The sequence below is a fragment of the Lacerta agilis genome, chromosome 2 (genome assembly GCF_009819535.1).
Source record: "Lacerta agilis isolate rLacAgi1 chromosome 2, rLacAgi1.pri, whole genome shotgun sequence".
Lineage (NCBI taxonomy): Eukaryota > Metazoa > Chordata > Lepidosauria > Squamata > Lacertidae > Lacerta > Lacerta agilis.
Genome location: NC_046313.1, coordinates 6,756,863 through 6,774,591, shown reverse-complemented (window position 1 = coordinate 6,774,591; position 17,729 = coordinate 6,756,863). Strand labels below are relative to the sequence as shown.

Here is a 17,729-nt window from a genome sequence, read left to right as displayed (position 1 = left end):
GTGAAAGGATCCTCCAGGAAGCTCACGCGTTTCCCCTTTTTATCTCATTGGAGAGCTGGGTTTGGCAGGGGGAGATCACAGGTAATTGGCCTGAATTAATCTCTTTGGTATGTCTGGCATGAGGCCTTTTCCATTATGTTGTACCTAACGTAATGTCCTGACAACTTGTAAAACCAAAAGGACTTGTAAAACCAAGTGGAATTTTCTAACCCTGTAGTTTACAGTGCTGGAGTTTCCTAGAGGCATTGCTTTTAACTTCATATAAATTAACAAGTGACTTTTTCTTCTTTGAACATGATGGGAATAGAGGCGGCTATCTGAAGCTCAGCGAGAGCTGCAGAGGCAGCTCCCTTGAGAATGATTCTCAACTAGGAACATTTTCTTTCTTTCTTTCTTTTTGACATTCCTGTTGTCTTTCTTCATCAGGTGCAACACCCATTGTGAAGTCAGTGATACCACAAGTGAGGACCCATATACTCAGGTTTGTCATTGAGAGAAACAGGAGGTGTTCATATTGCAACGCATTGATTACTGCAATGCGTTATACGTAGGGCTCCCTCTGAAGATGGTTTGGAATTCAGCAGCCAGGTTGCTCACTGGGGAAAGAGAGTTTGAGCATATTCCACCAATCCTGGTCTGACTGCACTGGCTACCAATTAGTTTCCAGGCCCAGTTCAAATTGCTGGTTTTGACCTTGTTGTTGTTCAGTCATTCAGTCGTGTCCGACTCTTCGTGACCCCATGGACCAGAGCACGCCAGGCACGCCTATCCTCCACTGCCTCCCGCAGTTTGGCCAAACTCATGCTAGTCGCTTCAAGAACACTGTCCAACCATCTCATCCTCTGTCGTCCCCTTCTCCTTGTGCCCTCAAGTTCCTGCAAGATCTGGAAAGAACTTCCCAGACCCAGCACGCAGAGAGGAACTGGAGAGCTTAAAAGCTATTTTTGCACCAAGTTTCTTGACACAAAATGAGCTTTAAAGCTCCCCAACTTGCTTGCATTCAACCACGCATAATTGAAAGCACACAAGTTAAATGCATGCAACATGCTATCTTGCTGTATTTTTAAATACTTGTGAGAGTGGGAGACCTCAGAAGAAAGGGGGTCCCATTTAATTCAGCCACTGCTAGACGTTCCTAACCTGCTGTCTTTTTACGGATGCATATACATGCTACTGTGCATTGGTCAAACTTCACACAAAGAGAATAACGGGGGTTGCTTTTTTGGGGCAGTGTTAATTACTGCACACAACAAATACATGGCAACGTTTTGAGTGGGGTGGGGGCACAAATGAACCCAGAGCTGTACAAATTACACTTGCGCAGATACTCTGCAGCAAATCTAGAAATCCCTGAAGTATCAATCCCACTTCAGAATTGGGGGAAGTTCACCAGGAACTCCAAATGCTGGAGATCAGTTTGGATGAGAATTTCGGACACATCCCCAATACTGTTTCACCAAACCACCATCAGGGGACTCTGTTCTTCTTTGGATAGAATGAATGCTGTCATTTAACAGAACATTTCCATTTCTTATTATGATGATCTTGTTGCTTTATATTTTATTAGCCCCTGCAGCAACTGTCTTTACAGAACAAAGAGAACAAGAACGGTTTCCAGGAGGAAACACCTCTGTTTCCCAGGATATAAGATTACTTTAATGGGACACTCCCATACATGTCTACTCAGAAGCAAGTCCCATTGAGCTCCATGAGGCCAACTCTTACAAAACTAGGTATAGGATTCTTTTAAAAACAGAAACCAAGATTATGGGTGGACTCCAGGAGCTCCTACATTTTGCTTATACATATACCGTACCTGCATATAGGGACACCCCCGCCCCCCCCGAAAAAAACCCTGGAAATTAATAAATGGTAGGTTTTAGATTATTTGGAGTATTGAGGGGAAGACTGGAGGCCAGTTCAGGATAAGCTTCTTTTCCAAGCCAGGGCCTCACCTGGGATAGACACATTAGCATGACAAAAGGTTTTGATGGCCCATCTAGAGGGAATTTTGGACCTGGGCAGACAGAAGTTGCCAGGCTGATGGGGTATATGTGAGAGGTTACAGGAAAATACTCTTTTTAGCTCACAGAAGTGCAAGCTGGATTTCGAAGGGGCAGAGGAACCAGAGACCAAATTGCAAACATGCACTGGATTATGGAGAAAGCTAGAGAGTTCCAGAAAAACATTTACTTCTGCTTCATTGACTATGCAAAAGCATTTGACTGTGTCGACCACAGCAAACTATGGCAAGTGCTTCAAGAAATGGGAGTGCCTGATCACCTCATCCGTCTCCTGAGAAATCTCTATGTGGGACAAGAAGCTACAGTTAGAACTGGATATGGAATAAATGATTGGTTCAAAATTGGGAAGGGAGTACGACAAGGCTGTATATTGTCTCCCTGCTTATTTAACTTATATGCAGAATTCATCATGCGAAAGGCTGGGCTGGATGAATCCCAAACCGGAATTAAGATTGCCGGGAAAAAATATCAACAACCTCAGATATGCTGATGATACTACCTTGATGGCAGAAAGTGAGGAAGAATTAAAGAACCTTTTAATGAGGGTGAAAGAGGAGAGTGCAAAATATAGTCTGAAGCGCAACATCAAAAAAACTAAGATCATGGCCACTGGTCCCATCACCTCCTGGCAAATAGAAGGGGAAGAAATGGAGGCAGTGAGAGATTTCACTTTCTTGGGTTCCATGATCACTGCAGATGGTGACAGCAGTCACGAAATTAGAAGACGCCTGCTTCTTGGGCGAAAAGCAATGACAAACCTAGACAGCATCTAAAAAGCAAAGACATCACCTTGCCGACAAAGATCCGTATAGTTAAAGCTATGGTTTTCCCAGTAGTAATGTACGGAAGTGAGAGCTGGACCATCAAGAAGGCTGATCGCCAAAGAATTGATGCTTTTGAATTATGGTGCTGGAGGAGACACTTGAGAGTCCCATGGACTGCAAGAAGATCAAACCTATCCATTCTCAAAGAAATCAGCCCTGAGTGCTCACTAGAAGGACAGATCCTGAAGTTGAGGCTCCAGTACTTTGGCCACCTCATGAGAAGAGAAGACTCCCTGGAAAAGACCCTGATGTTGGGAAAGATGGAGGGCACAAGGAGAAGGGGACGACAGAGGACAAGATGGTTGGACAGTGTTCTCGAAGCTACTAACATGAGTTTGGCCAAACTGCGGGAAGCAGTGAAGGATAGGCGTGCCTGGTGTGCTCTGGTCCATGGGGTCACGAAGAGTCGGACAAGACTGAACGACTGAACAACAACAAGGTTTTTGATTATTTGGAGTATTGAGGGGAAGCCGGGAGGCCAGTTCAGGCTAAGCTTTGTTCCCAAGCCAGGGCCTCACCTGAGATAGACGCATTAGCATGACAAAAGGTTTTGATGGCCCATCTAGAGGGAATTTTGGACCTGGGCAGACAGAGGTTGCCAAACTGATGGGGTGTATGTGAGAGGTTACAGGAAAAGAGTGTTTTTAGCAAGGTGTGCTGGTAAGAAGGAGAGATCAAATAAACTTTCATCACCCAGGCTTCTAAGAGACATTTAAAAAGGTGGTTATTCCAATTAATGTCTTTTTGGGGCAGCCAGATGGTGAGGTCAAGTATCATATACATACACAGACCAGAAGAAGCAAGAGATCACCCAAGAATTCTCTGGAAAACTGTACACATTTTCACAGTGGTGCTGTAATGATCCATCTTCACGAAATACTTCAGACACTTAACTGCAAAATTAGCAGGTTTTTTCTCCACTTCTGAGGGCAATGGATATATTTCAGTCACATTTTGGTATCACATTATGCATTTCCTGTACCCGTTAACCTGCTGTCTGCAGGGCAATCTGTAAAAATTAACTGCCTCCTTCCGCGTTTAGGAGTAATAAAAGAAATTTTGAAAATCATGTCATTAACTGGAATTTTACACCGTGCTAGTAAAAGTAATCATAGGAGGAGCTTTATGAGCCCAGTGGTTATTTTAAATTCCTCCTGTATGTAGCCTTAGAGATGACAAATGAAATTTATCGAGGGTCATTGCCCCTTGCTATTATGGTGGTCAGGACAGGGAGGGGCGTTTCTAGCCCTTTGGCTGCCCGGGGCGGGAAGCCAAGAGTCACCCCTGGGGGTGGGGCATCACGGCGCGTGCATGCGTCATGACATCATGACACACGCACCGCAACGCCCCGCCCCGCCCCCGGGGGTGCCGGGCAGCGGCTTCGGGGCACACGAAGGGGTGCCGGGCGGCGGATTCGGGAGTCTCTGCGGGCTGCAAAGACTCCCAAAGCCGCCACCCAGCGGCGACACCCCTTCCTGCCGCGGCTGCTCGTGCAGCCCGCAGAGACACCCTAAGCCGCCGCCTGGGCTCCCTTTGCAGAGCGCAAGTCGGGGCAGGGCGAGGAACGGGCCAGCGCTGGCCCGCCCCTCTCCATGCCCCAGCTCCACAAGCCAGCCAGCGGCGGAGCTCGGCATAGAGGCAAGGGGCGGGTCAGTGAGGAGGGGGTGGCACCCCTCCTCGCTGGCCCGCCCCTTGCCTCCATGCCGCGGTGAAAAAAGCCGCTGGAAGGGGGGGACTATCTTCGGTGCTGCCGGGGTGGAGCCGCAGGGGCGGCCATCGAGAGGGGGGGGTGACACCCCTCCTGGCTTGCCGCCTCTGTGGCTCCACCCCGGCAGCGCCAAAAATAGCCTTAATTTTTTTTTTTAGCCCAGGGGGTGGGGCCACTGCCCGTAGTGTCACCCCTAGCAGGGTGCTGCAGGCCCCCCCCCGTCCCCCGCGCTACGCCCCTGAGGACAGGGCCCTGTGCCTTTAATACAGGGATGGGTCTCTAAGGTGCTACTGAAAGGAATTTTTTTATTATTATTTTGTTTTTACTAAGTCTCTCCAGTGTTTGGGCAATGTCAATCTGGCTGCAATGAACAAGTGGCTAATTAATTGTTTAGCTTTTATTTTTTATTTCAACATCCAAGTGCTTTTAGCTTGCTTGGAGAAAGAGAAGCGAATGCTGCAGTAAATGGAAATAAGAGGCGAAGGGAACATCAGGAAAAGGGGTGGGAAGAGAAAGATAGACGTTGGGATCTGCAGCCCCCGTCGCCTCTCCTGGCCTCAGGGGTGGGCCAGCCCTGCTTGTTATTCACCTGGACATAGAATCATAGAATTGTAAAGTTGGAAGGGACTCCAAGAGTCATTTAGTCGAACCACTTGCAGTGCAAGGATCTCAATATGTGGTCCCCCATTCAGTGTGAAACCATACTCACTCTGCTTCGTTTAGAAAATGTAGTACAGTAGAGCAGTACATGTGAAAAGGAGAGAGCAGTACATGTGAAAAGGAGAGAGCAGTACATGTGAAAAGTATCTAGGAGTCTTGGTAGACCACAAACTTGACATGAGTCAACAGTGTGATGCAGCAGCTTAAAAAGCCAATGCAATTCTGGACTGCATCAATAGGAGTATAGCATCTAGATCAAGGGAAGTAATAGTACCACTATATTCTGCTCTGGTCAGACCTCACCTGGAATACTGTGTCCAGTTCTGGGCACCACAGTTCAAGAAGGATATTGACAAGCTGGAACGTGTCCAGAGGAGGGCAACCAAAATGGTCAAAGGCCTGGAAACGATGCCTTATGAGGAACGGCTTAGGGAGCTGGGTATGTTTAGCCTGGAGAAGAGAAGGTTAAGGAGTGATATGATAGCCATGTTCAAATATCTAAAAGGATGTCATATAGAGGAGGGTGAAAGGTTGTTTTCTGCTGCTCCAGAGAAGCGGACACGGGGCAATGGATTCAAACTACAAGAAAGAAGATTCCACCTAAACATTAGGAAGAACTTCCTGACAGTGAGAGCTGTTCAGCAGTGGAATTTGCTACCAAGGAGTGTGGTGGAGTCTCCTTCTTTGGAGGTCTTTAAGCAGAGGCTTGACAGCCATCTGTCAGGAATGCTTTGATGGTGTTTCCTGCTTGGCAGGGGGTTGGACTGGATGGCCCTTGTGGTCTCTTCCAACTCTATGATTCTATGTACTAGCAGTTTCATTGCTGCACCACCAGGAGGGCACGGTACACTGCAGCTGCACATGGAAGCTCCACTCCAAGAAAGACCTGGCACCTATTAACCTGTGCCTGAGTCCCTCCCTTAAAGCCTTTTAGACTGTCCCCACCCAACAACCCGCAGGGTTCAGTGAGAGGAGCGTAGCCCCTTTTAAAAAAATAGAGCAGGCTCCTTACTGGACGCGACACTCGCACATCCGAACGCTCGCTCGTTCGCTCCTCTTCCTCCAATCACCTTACTTTAAGTCCTGACCAATTGGAGGCTCCTGGAGAGCCGGCTTCGGCCAATCAGCGCCGGCTTGTGACGCCGGCCAAAATGGCGCCTCCTTGAGTTTGGGCGCGCTTCGCGGGGGGGAAGCGCCTCCGCCGCCGCCGGGATCTTATATGGCGGCTAAGCGGCGGAAGGCGGCGGCCAGAGCGGGAGGGGGAGGGGAGGATTTTCGCCTCCGGAGCCCCGTGAAGCGGAGCAGCAGCAGGCGGCAGAGACCCGCCGAGGGCGCTCAGGATGGAGAGAGTCCCCGCGGCCAGCGCGGCTCCGAGGGTGAGGCTCCGTGGGGGGGAGGAGCGCCTCTTGTCCCCTGCGGGTCCCCCGAAGCACCGGCCTCCTCGGCGTCTGGGGGCGGCGGGTCCCGCCTTCCGCGCCCTCGCATAAACGCCAGCCGCCTCTGGTGGGCGCGCGAGCCGCCCTTGGCTGAGCGAGACTTTACTCCCGAGTAAGCAGCACGTAGGCAGAGCACCCCCCCCCCCCAAGGGTCCCTTACTCTTCCCCCGCCATAGCCCCCGGTGCCATCCTGGCACGTGCGTTCCTCACGGACTGGGGGGGGGGGGAGAGAGAGGGAATAATATTAGCCTCGTATAATTCGGTGAGGGACAGCCCTGTGTGTTGTTTAAGGCGAAACCTACATATATACGTGTGTGGGTATGTATGTATGTATGTGTAAACACACGCACATACACATATATACATACATTATACACCCATATATATATATATATATATATATATATATATATATATATACACACACACACACACATACATACACGAGCGCGCGCACACACACACATAAATAGATATATATATATATATACATAGACACACATATACTGTACATATGCAGTCACACACACACATATACATACATACACTCACCCACTCACTCTCAGGGCGGTTCACAGAACAAATTTGCTATGGCACCTGCTAGCCTTCACCAGCCGGGTGCCCTCCAGATGTTTTGGATTATACAAGGCCCCCAGTTTGCTTTCTGGTTGTAACGGAAGCAGGAGTCTGAAGCCAATGGAGTTCACCTGGTTGTAAAAGGCCGGCCTGCACTGCAGTAGTTTTGTTGTAAGTTTTAAGAGGCTGCAGCAATCTTTGTCTGTTAATACGTAGAAACCATGCAGAAGAGCCAAAGTGCCCGACTCGTGCAAATGCTAAGGGACACTCGAAGATCAGTTTTAATTCGAAATTCATAGTTGCTTGTTGCTGCCCTTGACTGAAAGGTGCCCATTGGCCCACAAATGCCTTTCTTGGGAAAGCGGCAGACCCTCCCAAGCTAAAGTTCGTAAACATCTTGGTTATTAAAAACTCAAGCCAGCGCTGAAGAACAAAACGTTATAAAAATAGGGAGTTGAATATGTGCTTTGATATGCTGAGCAACAACAACAAAAAGACCCCCAGCAATTTTCAAGTGATTCATGAAAAGCTTGAGATCCATTGTTTTAAAAAGCAAGTATTGCAATATGCTACAGTAAGAGAGGAGAGAAAAGGGAAGAATAGTTGGTGTCATATTGATTGATTGTGGCAGCTGTGTCAGTATATTGCCATTAGAACCCCCCCCCCCACCGGTGCAATATTTGTCGATATTGCCATAGAGGTAGAAACCAGTGTACTTCTCAAGAGACTACTACTCTCTTCACATCCTGCTAAGGTTGAGCCTCACTCCATCAGTTATCTTCCAATAATTTTACCAGACCTGCAGGATAATTCACTGGTTTTATGTGAATAGATTGCAGCCCTCTGTACAAGCTTGCATATATTTTTGCCCCTGACCTAGCTTTCCGATGCCATGTGGCCCTTGGAAGGCTGCCCATCCTCGGGCTGAAAAAAGTCCATCCACTCCCCACTGCCTGGTCTGCATTTTAGAATCATAAAATTGTAGAGCTGGAACTGTAGTATTCCTGGACTTGGGCCTAGAAAGTTAACATCGTCTTAGAATCTGGGCTGCACTTTTGTTCTTTCAAAATGACAGATAGCTTCTGCAATTCTGTATAGCTCCAGGGAAGCCAAATGTGACTGCTCCTCAATCAAACATTTAGGATTGGGCAGAAGAAAACTGATTGAACCCTACTGTAGCTCAGTGGTAGAACACCTGTGTTGCTGAGCAAGAGATCCCAGGTTCAATCCCAGTGTCTTCAGGTAGAGCTGGGAAAAACTTGTTTCTGAAACCCTGGAGAGCTGGTGCTACTCAGTGTAGTCAGTACTTGGCTAGATGGACCAGTGTCTGACTTTATCTAAGACAATTTCCTGTGTTGGTAAATATTGCCTGTATTGGTAAATCTGCTCCAATCAGTTTCACATCTTGAACTGCTTCTTTTTTTATATATAAAAGAATTTATTGGTTTTTCAAGAAAATTAACAAACAAATAAAAACAATACGAATATACAAATTACAAAAAAGTATACAAACTACAAAAAATAAAACAAAGAAAAAACTCATACAAAAACATAAAAATACATAAAACACCGAATTAACTATCTTAATCTTATTTTATATCTTAACTGGGGGGACTTCCTCACGCCCTCTCTTCTGCGTTCATTTCAAATATACTTTAGTAACTTTGTAACTACTTCAAATTACTTTACAACTTATCTTAAACCTTATCTAACAACTTATATATAGTACCTTATTCTTACCAAAATACATAAAAAAATTCAAATATGTCACTAACTTAACTTCTTATACACTCTATTAAACTAACATTGTAATGCTGTTGCCTATAATGTCCACTGATTTCAATTTCAAATATCTAACTTTTCACGTTGTTTCAAATATTCTTTAAATTTCTTCCAATCTTCTTGCACCTTCTCCTCCCTCTGATCTCGGAGTTTCGCGGTCAGCTCAGCGAGTTCCATGTAGTCAATCAACTTCATCTGCCATTCTTCCACTGTAGGTAATTCTTCTGCTTTCCAGTTTTTAGCTATTAAGATTCTAGCAGCTGTTGTGGCATACATAAAAAATGTTCTATCTTTGCTGGGGATATAATTGGTCATGCCCAAGAGAAAGGCCTCTGGTTTCTTAATATTGAACTGCTTCATTAGGGTGCAGAAATCACATGTAACGGTTTTGCTTATTTCTACAGAAGTGTTTTTGTTCATGTGTTCACACAGAAACAAGTTCATATAAGACTCCGACAAGAAAGCTGCCTGCCAGTTCACGTTTGCCTACTTTTAGTTCTCCTTTAAATGAAACTGATGTACAGCAAGAAATCTTCTGGGATCCTCAGTCACCAAGTGCATATAAGCTAGGTATCTACTTATTATCCTTCTTATTTCATGCCTCCCTTATTTATATCAGTATTTAATCATTTGGGAATATACTGTATGGTGAGAGACCTAAATGGTCTAGTACCGGTTTGCCTGAAGGGTCACTGCTTATGCACTTGTCTAATCATTAAAAACTTCAGCCGAGGGCCTGCTGTTGTGAGTAGCATCAAGGAGTTGGGCTATCTTTGTGCTGGTTCTCTGGTTGTAGAATTCACTCTGTAGGTTCTTTCACTAGGGTCCTATATGGCTGGTAAAGGTAAAGGGACCCCTGACCATTAGGTCCAGTCGTGTCCGACTCTGGGGTTGCGGCGCTCATCTCACGTTACTGGCCAAGGGAGCCAGTGTACAGCTTCTGGGTCATGTGACCAGCATGACAAAGCCACTTCTGGCGAACCAGAGCAATGCATGGAAACGCTGTTTACCTTCCCGCTGGAGCGGTAGCTATTTATATACCTGCACTTTGACGTGCTTTCGAACAGCTAGGTGGGCAGGAGCTGGTACCGAGCAACGGGAGCTCACCCCGTCGCGGGGATTCGAACCTAGTTGGTACCTGGGTGTTAATTAAAAATAAAGAAAACATGTATCTTTCCCTCTTCAAGTATCTAGATACTTAAGTAACTAGGCACTTGATTTTTAGGAGATGCAAGTGGGACTGCAACAAAATGTTGTAGTGTATCCTCCCTAAGAATGTCTGTTGGTCTCCAGTGTACCTTCCAAACAGGACATTCCACTCTCTCAATGCTGATTCTTGTCAAATGGCATTTTAATTGTGGATTGGATTGATACTTTGTATAGTATCTGGTCCATGGGGTCACGAAGAGTCGGACACGACTGAACGACTGAACAACAACAACAACATAGTATTTGTAGGCTGCCTTAGAGATCTTGTGACTGAAAAATGGGAGGGAAAATTTAACAACTTTGATTTCCTATTCCAACTCTGGAGCACATTGTTTTAAATTTTTTACTGCCTTTACACTATAAATTCTGTTATGCAGGAAGTCACACACCTAAATATTTGCAGGGGCGAGTCTGCTTCTAAGTTATGGAAATCTCCATCATCTAGTGATTAGCAGCTGCTAGAAAGGTTTTTGTTTTGTTTTTCAGGCAATGGACAAAAGAAACAGCTGGTTAGTGGGCATACGGTTGAGATTTCAGAAATTGTTAATCGGATTGCTCCCCATGTAAGTATTACTTCCCAAGGTAAAACTGCATAGTCCGAACCCATTTTCTTTCTTTTGCAGAAACAGCCTTCATTGTGAAATTAGTTTCTTCTTGAGAAATTCTAATGTCTTTATAGTTAGAAAGGAAACTTGGATAAAAGTAAACCATATCTACAAATTCAAGTGGTGTAGAGTTAACTGATGTTATCATTATTATTAGCATGTACCTTTTCACTTTAGGAGATACAGTGGAACCCCGGGTTATGCACACGATCCGTTCCGGGTTGCCGTGCATAATGCGGGCGTGCGTAACTCGAATGCACGTAAAAAACCCCGGAAAACTGAAAGTCGCGCAATTTGAGCGCTTCTGCATATGCGCGAAGTGCGTAGAAGCGTTCTGCACATCCAGCACTCGTGAGCGCTCCGGAAAACTCTTCCGGGGTGCGGGAGTGTGTATCCCAAACGTATGCAACACGGAGCATACGCAACACGAGTTATGACTGTACAAGTGAGACCTGCAACCAACCATTGCCGTGCTTTCTCTTTCTTAACAAGGGGGACTCTTGTTCGGAGTTCTAGCCAGCTATTCCCTCAAAACAGGTTGTTCAACTCCTCACCTTGGCTTTCTGATTAACCGTTGGCATTTCAGCTTTCTGATTTGTGGTTACTGCTCATGCTTGGTTCTCTATTGGGCTTGTGATGCAGGGTGCCCTCTTTGGTTTGTTTTTTCACCTTTGTTTCGCCCCTAAGCATAGTGTTTCTTTAATCCTGTCAGCAGCCACAACCTGACTTAAGTATTAAAGGCAGTGGGTTGTATCCAGCATTGGTCATAGTCAGAGTAAAGCCATTGGAATTAATGGAAATCGCTAACTTGGATCCATTAATTTCATTGGGTTTACTCTGAGCAGAACTTAGCGGGATACAACCCAATAGTACCAGCAGACTACAAGTCAAGAGTTCCAGGGGCCATGAAACATGACTGCCCTCTCTTCAAACTCAAATCTGCAGAATTACCCAGAACAAGAGTACAAGGCAAGCAGATGATGCTGTTCCATCTCCTCACTCTTGTCATTCCTTGCATGCTTACAGAAACGGGACGTGAACAGGCAGTAACAGCAAGGAGGAGAAGGACCAGAAGGCTCCAGAGAGCGGCACAAAGCCCTTTGCAGCGTTGTAGACCTTGGCATCAATGCCTACTCACAACACTTTGTGTTCAACAACTGGTGGCATTCTCTTCCTTCTCATCTACGCCAGTTTCAGCCTGAAGTATAACAATATTTATTTTTTTCAACTATGGCTCCTAAGTTGTGCAGCACCCTCCAAAGAGAGACCTACCTGTTTGTCCACGTCATTGCTTGGTTTTCAGCTGGCAGCAGGGATGTGGCTTTCTAAGGAGGATTTGAGTGGGGTAGTTGAATCTCTGTTTTATAGACGTACCCTGCAGTCATTTTGAAATATTGTTGGCTGTGTCTCTTGGACTAGGATATTATTTAGAGCAGTGTTCCTCAACCTTGGGTCCCCAGATGTTTTCGGCCTACAACTCCCATCATCCATAGCTAGCAGGACCAGTGGCCATGGATGATGGGAGTTGTAGGCCAAAAACATCTGGGGAGGTTGAGGAACACTGATTTAGAGGGTTTTGTTGGGGTTGTTGCTGTTGTCAATATTAAATTTTGTATCTTTATTTTAGATCTTATGATTTAAGTGGAATTGTTTAATTTAGTTGTGTACCTTTGATGTTTTGATTATTTGTGACTACTTTTGTTATGTTTATAACTATGTAATTTCCCCCCCCTTGTAAGCCACCTTGAGCATGGTTTGAACTGTGAAAAGAAGGCGTACAAATAAAATTACGTTTTTATTAACGGTATTGGTGGTAATGCCTGGATTATGTTAATAGTATTGGTATTATTATTACTACTGTTTGATGAGAAAAGCAGAATATGAATGTTGTAATAAATAAATGCTTTTTAAAATAGTTTTGAAAACTGGTACAATTGATTGATGCTCACGTTTAATAACATCCAGGTTGTTCACATATTTGATTCCTACTGCAGGATGAAAAACCTGCCTGCTCTGAAGGATCTCTTCTTGGGTTTTGGATTGGTGATGATGCAATTCCATGTACTCCTGGAATGCCAAAAGTACGATGTAGAACAAAAGTAAATGGTGCAAGGTGTGTTTTATTCCAAAATGAATTCTTTCAGACTGGTAATTAAATCGAAGAAACTTGTAGATACAAAGTTTGTAACCTAAAAGAGATTGCTTTCCCTCTTCACAAGGGTAGCTCCATGATTATGAAACACTCTGCTGGTGAAGATCTACTGTCCTTCCTTTATATCTGCTGTTAGACTGCAATACAGTACATGCTTAGTTAGGAGTAAGTCACATTGAACTTTATTGAACTTCAGGCTGTTGGACAGTTAGTGAAAACCTTATAGTTTGAGGCCATTTTTAAGATAGAATGTAGGCTTGAAATTATATTCTATTGGCTTTTAATTGTCGTTGCTGTGTTGTTTTAATTACTTTCATTTGCTTATCTGATACTGTGGTTTTAGGTTGTTTGATGGTGATTAGTTGTTTGATTTCATTTTGTAATCCTGTGGTTTTATATGCAAGCTGCTTTGAATACCCTTAGAAAAGTGGGGTAAAGTAATGAACTGAAGAGTAAAAAAAAAAAATGTGCCTCATTTGAGTTACACTGTATGTATGCTTTCTAATAGCTATAAAACAAGTAAGCCATTTCAAAATGAATTGTGTTCCTAATGCATTTCACCTGCTCATTCTCCTAGAGGACTTCGGTTGAGAAACAGAGAAGAGGAGCTTATGAAGTTGGCAAAGCAATTTGACAAAAGCATGACTGATGCAATCTGGGATCAAAGTGCTCCATGCCATAATAGCCACATTATATCAGAGGCAATGCTATCAGTTGAAGATCAAGATGAAGCACAGGTGGAAAATCAGCAGCATTTCCTTGGAGAGCATCCCCAAACTGATGATGCCTTGCCCTTTGGAGAAGTTAAGAAGAGTGCCGGGACAGCTGAGCACTGTGAAAACAGCAGCCAGAAGTCCATAGATCTTGATGCTGAAGGAGCACTCAATGCCCTCTTTGATGGCCCTACCCAGCAATGTAGTGGTCAGCTGAGCGAAGGCCTGTCAGATTGTTCCTTGAACGATAGTTTGCTGGAGGAAGGGTGCCCTCCAGATGAATTCACAGCTGCTACTGAATTTGTGGTTGAGGATGCACATCAGAGACAAGATTCATCACCTACAAAATCTATGGAACACTTCCCTGCTGAAAAAGCTAGAATGGCGTCTGAACAAACGGTTCCAAGTGCAGTCTCTTCTGAGATAGAATCTGTTGTCTCAAATAACCTCGATGGGATGGTTGGTGATGATTTTGATGACTGGGGTGCCGATTTGCTGCCAGATGATTCATTTCTAATGCAAATTACTCAGAACCCTGAAGTGATCAATGTTCCACAAAATACTTTAGCTCATACCTCTAACGAAACCAGTGAAACAAAGGAAGGAACTATAGATTCTGAGAAACCTTACGGTGCCCACTGCACAGTTTTAAATTCCTCTAACAGTGTTCCAGCATCACATGCTGTTGAAAAGCAAAGTGTTAAGCTAGGAAAGGCAAAGGGTGTCCTGCATGACGATTGTAATTCAAAACCCAATAAACTAAATTCCGTTTCTAAAAGTCAAAACAAAATTTCTGCTTCAGTGAAACCTGAAACGGAGAGTATATGGGAAGGCTTTACTCAACTAAAATCTGCCACTGGCATCGGTTCTTCTGAAAAGAAATCTGCTTTTTCAGTACATTCTGATGTCCCTGTATTACGGACTGAAAAATACAGAAAGGGTATGCACAGTATATGCCATCAGTCATCCACGGTTTCTGCCAATACAAGGCCTCACGACCTAAAGAAAGTGGCTAAGCAAGCCAGCGCAGGTCATCTAAAGCAGATGGAAGTGCCAAAGAAGAGTGCGTTTTCATTTGATGACTGGAACGAGCCTAGGTTCTCGGATCAAGTTTTAGAATTGTTTTGTGAATCCAATAGTCTTTGGGGCACAAGTTGTGATGATGCCGATGACGACGACTTGCTTTATCAAGTCTGCGGGGATGTGGAAAAAACAAGTCAGAGCCAAGTTGCGGTGAAAGAGAATGAAGAAGCTAAATTGGTGATAGGAAATGCTTCCAAGTTAGAGGTTGGTCCTTGCCTCTCAGGGCACACACAAGAACTTTCTAATGCCCCACCTCCTCAAAAGAGCCATATAGGTAGGAAAACCTTCTCATTCCATGCTCCTGTTACAGCTACAACACTACGTATGAACGAGAGCTGCTCAAATACTTCTGACAAGCACAGATGGGCACAGTTTAACAGCGTTCCAGGGAAACTCAATAGGTCAAGTTCAGTGCCTGGAGACTGTTTCACTTCTGCAACTGACTCAACTACTCTCTCGAATACGTGTCTGAGTGTTAATAGTATACAGTGGCAGAAGGACCTGTGCCGTGTAAGCAAAGTACAAAATAGTGGCAGTATTAATCAAGTGCCAGCTGAGAAATCTAAGTATGCGTTCAGGAAGACCAATAGTTCCCAAGACCCAGGGATGGACCATAAAAATGTAAATGCAGGCAACCTTTCAAGAACAAATGTAGCATTGGGGGAAAGCAAGAATCCACCAAACGTCCTGCTGCAGACAGCAAAGCAGCTGAACGCAAAGCCAGTCTTTAAGAGGCACCTCTCTGAGTGTTTCTCCCAGTCCGAAACAGGTAGGTTTTCAGAATAGCAAACTGTCTGTTAATTTAGACTTCATTTTAAGCATAAATGACTGGAAAGGTTTTCAGGGTCGGCTGATGTCTTTTTAGGCAGTCCTGAAAAACAAGATCTCAAAATTATATCCTTGTTCCCTTGCTCACGTGTCAACACGTGATATCCATCAATGGGACGTACTGTAAGATTTCTGAAATTCCTTGGTTTTTGAAACTCAGTGGCTTGGTTCACACAAAACATTAAGCCAACTATGGTTTGTTTGTGTATCGAAACCTATCCCAGGCAACTTAACTATGCTTTATATCTAGACGACAGATCAGAATATGAAGCAATAGTTTAAGTTGGTATACAGATCTCTGCTTGTGTTAACCATGGCTTCTCAGTAGGTCCAAACCTGCTCTCCTGACTTAATCCTGTGTTGTTGCAGAGCCACGCTCTGGATATTTCCCCAGCTACAGAAATGCAAGGCAAGAGCAGTTAAATAATAAAATCAACATTTGGTGAAATACCAATTGCTGGACTTCCAACACCGATCCTAGTTTGTTCGGTAAACCATGGCTTAGTATTTTGTGTGAATGTAGTGTTGGAATCGGTGTTGGAAGTCCAGCAATGTAACCATGGCGTATTTCACCAAATGTTGATTTAACTGCTCTTGCCTTGCATTTCTGTAGTTGTGGCTGTGCAACAACACAGGATTAAGTCAGGAGAGCTGACTTACAAATGTATTAGAACCATCAACCTTCACTTTGCTTGATGGACATTGATGCAATGCGTTTTGTATTTGTTGCATTAATGCATTGAAAGACAAGCCTTACTACCTTCAGATCATGACACTTAATAATTTAGTTAACTAATGCATGTCTACTTTTGCAGAACAGAAAAGCAGAAAGTGTTCTCAAGAAGAAATTGCAAGGAAAAAGCAAGAAGCTCTTGAGCGGAGAAAATGTAAAATGCAAGCATTGGCTCAGAAATAAAGCACCTACCTGAGTTGGCAGATTTGGAAATGGAGGCGTTGTCAAAAGATGGGCAGCAGAACAATCAGAGATACTAAGCAGACATTATTATTCTGTCCTTCTACCCGTTTTTTTTTTTCACCTTGCTCTGTCTAGATTCTTAAATGAAATACTGATACTGACAAGCAAGGAGCTGCTCTATTTTGTTTTGAGTTTTGAAACACTATTGTTTACCGCTGTGAATGGTTGTTTTTTTTCCTGGTAACTCAGTTACTTTGCTTAACAAGAAGTTTGGCATCAGCTGTGCCATGTCAAAGATGTGACAGTTTTTATCTGGGAATATGTGAAAAGTCCAGTGTCTCAAGGTATTTGAATTTAATAGCCATCTTCCCAATACAAAGCAACTCCTATGCCATTTATTCTAGGATTTTGGTTGGCATTGTTTCAAACAGAGCAGTTAGTGGCATGTAGCCATAGAGTAAATACAAAACTGCCATGTTTAGCCTAGACATCTATTCACAGCTCAAGACCATTTTTATTTTTGAGTTGCCACTGCAGTATAGTGGGAAAGTGTTGTTTTTTTAATTTTGTGAACAGACAGTACAACGAAGGAAAGTTTTCTATAATTTATTCATCTTTGTAAATTACGTGTACTTTGTAAAATGTGATTAAAAACTGCAACTGCTTCTGTCACATTGCTCTTTTCGGATCCATAAGTGGGAAACGCTTCATATGTAGAAGAAGCAGCATGCTCCCCACCCCAGCCTTCTAGAGCAGATTCTAGAGCAGATTTATGGTGCTCATGGGGAAAGGAGACAGAAGGGATGTCTTGTGCAGGTAGAAGCCCTTGTGCGAATGGAACAACTTAGTTTGGATACAACCCTAGTTTTTAACAATCTGTTGGCCAACTTGTATTCAAGAATTTAATTTAATAATGAATTAATTTTAAGGAATATAATTTCTGTGGCATTGTGAATAAGCCGTCTGCTGCCTCAATCATTTTGCTCCTTATGGTAGTCCAGGTGTAAATCTAAAAGATTTGGGTTGAAATGTGATAGCCCTCCCTATCTATTTTATTACTGAGCTGGTTAGCCTAGCCTTTGCCAATTTTGTGACCTCCAGATGTTTTAGAGTAGACTTAACTCCTATCAACCTCAGCCTGCATGGCCAAAAGTCAGGAATGATGGGAGATGTAATCCAACAGCATCTGGAGGGCACCACGTTGCAGAACGTT

The 17,729-nt window shown here is 44.1% G+C and overlaps 1 protein-coding gene across 1 annotated transcript; it reads left to right on the top strand.

Annotated features, from left to right (window-relative positions):
• Window positions 1–6,389: 6,389 nt before the first annotated feature.
• Window positions 6,390–17,177, top strand: ETAA1 (ETAA1 activator of ATR kinase). Its single transcript, XM_033138433.1, has 6 exons — window positions 6,390–6,592; window positions 9,443–9,580; window positions 10,706–10,782; window positions 12,819–12,937; window positions 13,554–15,541; window positions 16,416–17,177. Exons 1-6 carry the CDS (start codon window positions 6,436–6,438, stop codon window positions 16,514–16,516), a joined length of 2,580 nt encoding a protein of 859 aa, XP_032994324.1. The 5' UTR covers window positions 6,390–6,435; the 3' UTR covers window positions 16,517–17,177.
• Window positions 17,178–17,729: the final 552 nt, after the last annotated feature.

Excerpts from the sequence above, each read along its gene's own strand:
- ETAA1 (XM_033138433.1), top strand. The coding sequence starts at position 6,436 with ATGGCGGCTAAGCGGCGGAAGGCGGCGGCCAGAGCGGGAGGGGGAGGG. Across the intron at positions 6,593-9,442 it reads CGGCCAGCGCGGCTCCGAGG|AAACAAGTTCATATAAGACT; the intron begins GTGAGGCTCCGT and ends GTGTTCACACAG. Across the intron at positions 10,783-12,818 it reads TTAATCGGATTGCTCCCCAT|GATGAAAAACCTGCCTGCTC; the intron begins GTAAGTATTACT and ends TTCCTACTGCAG.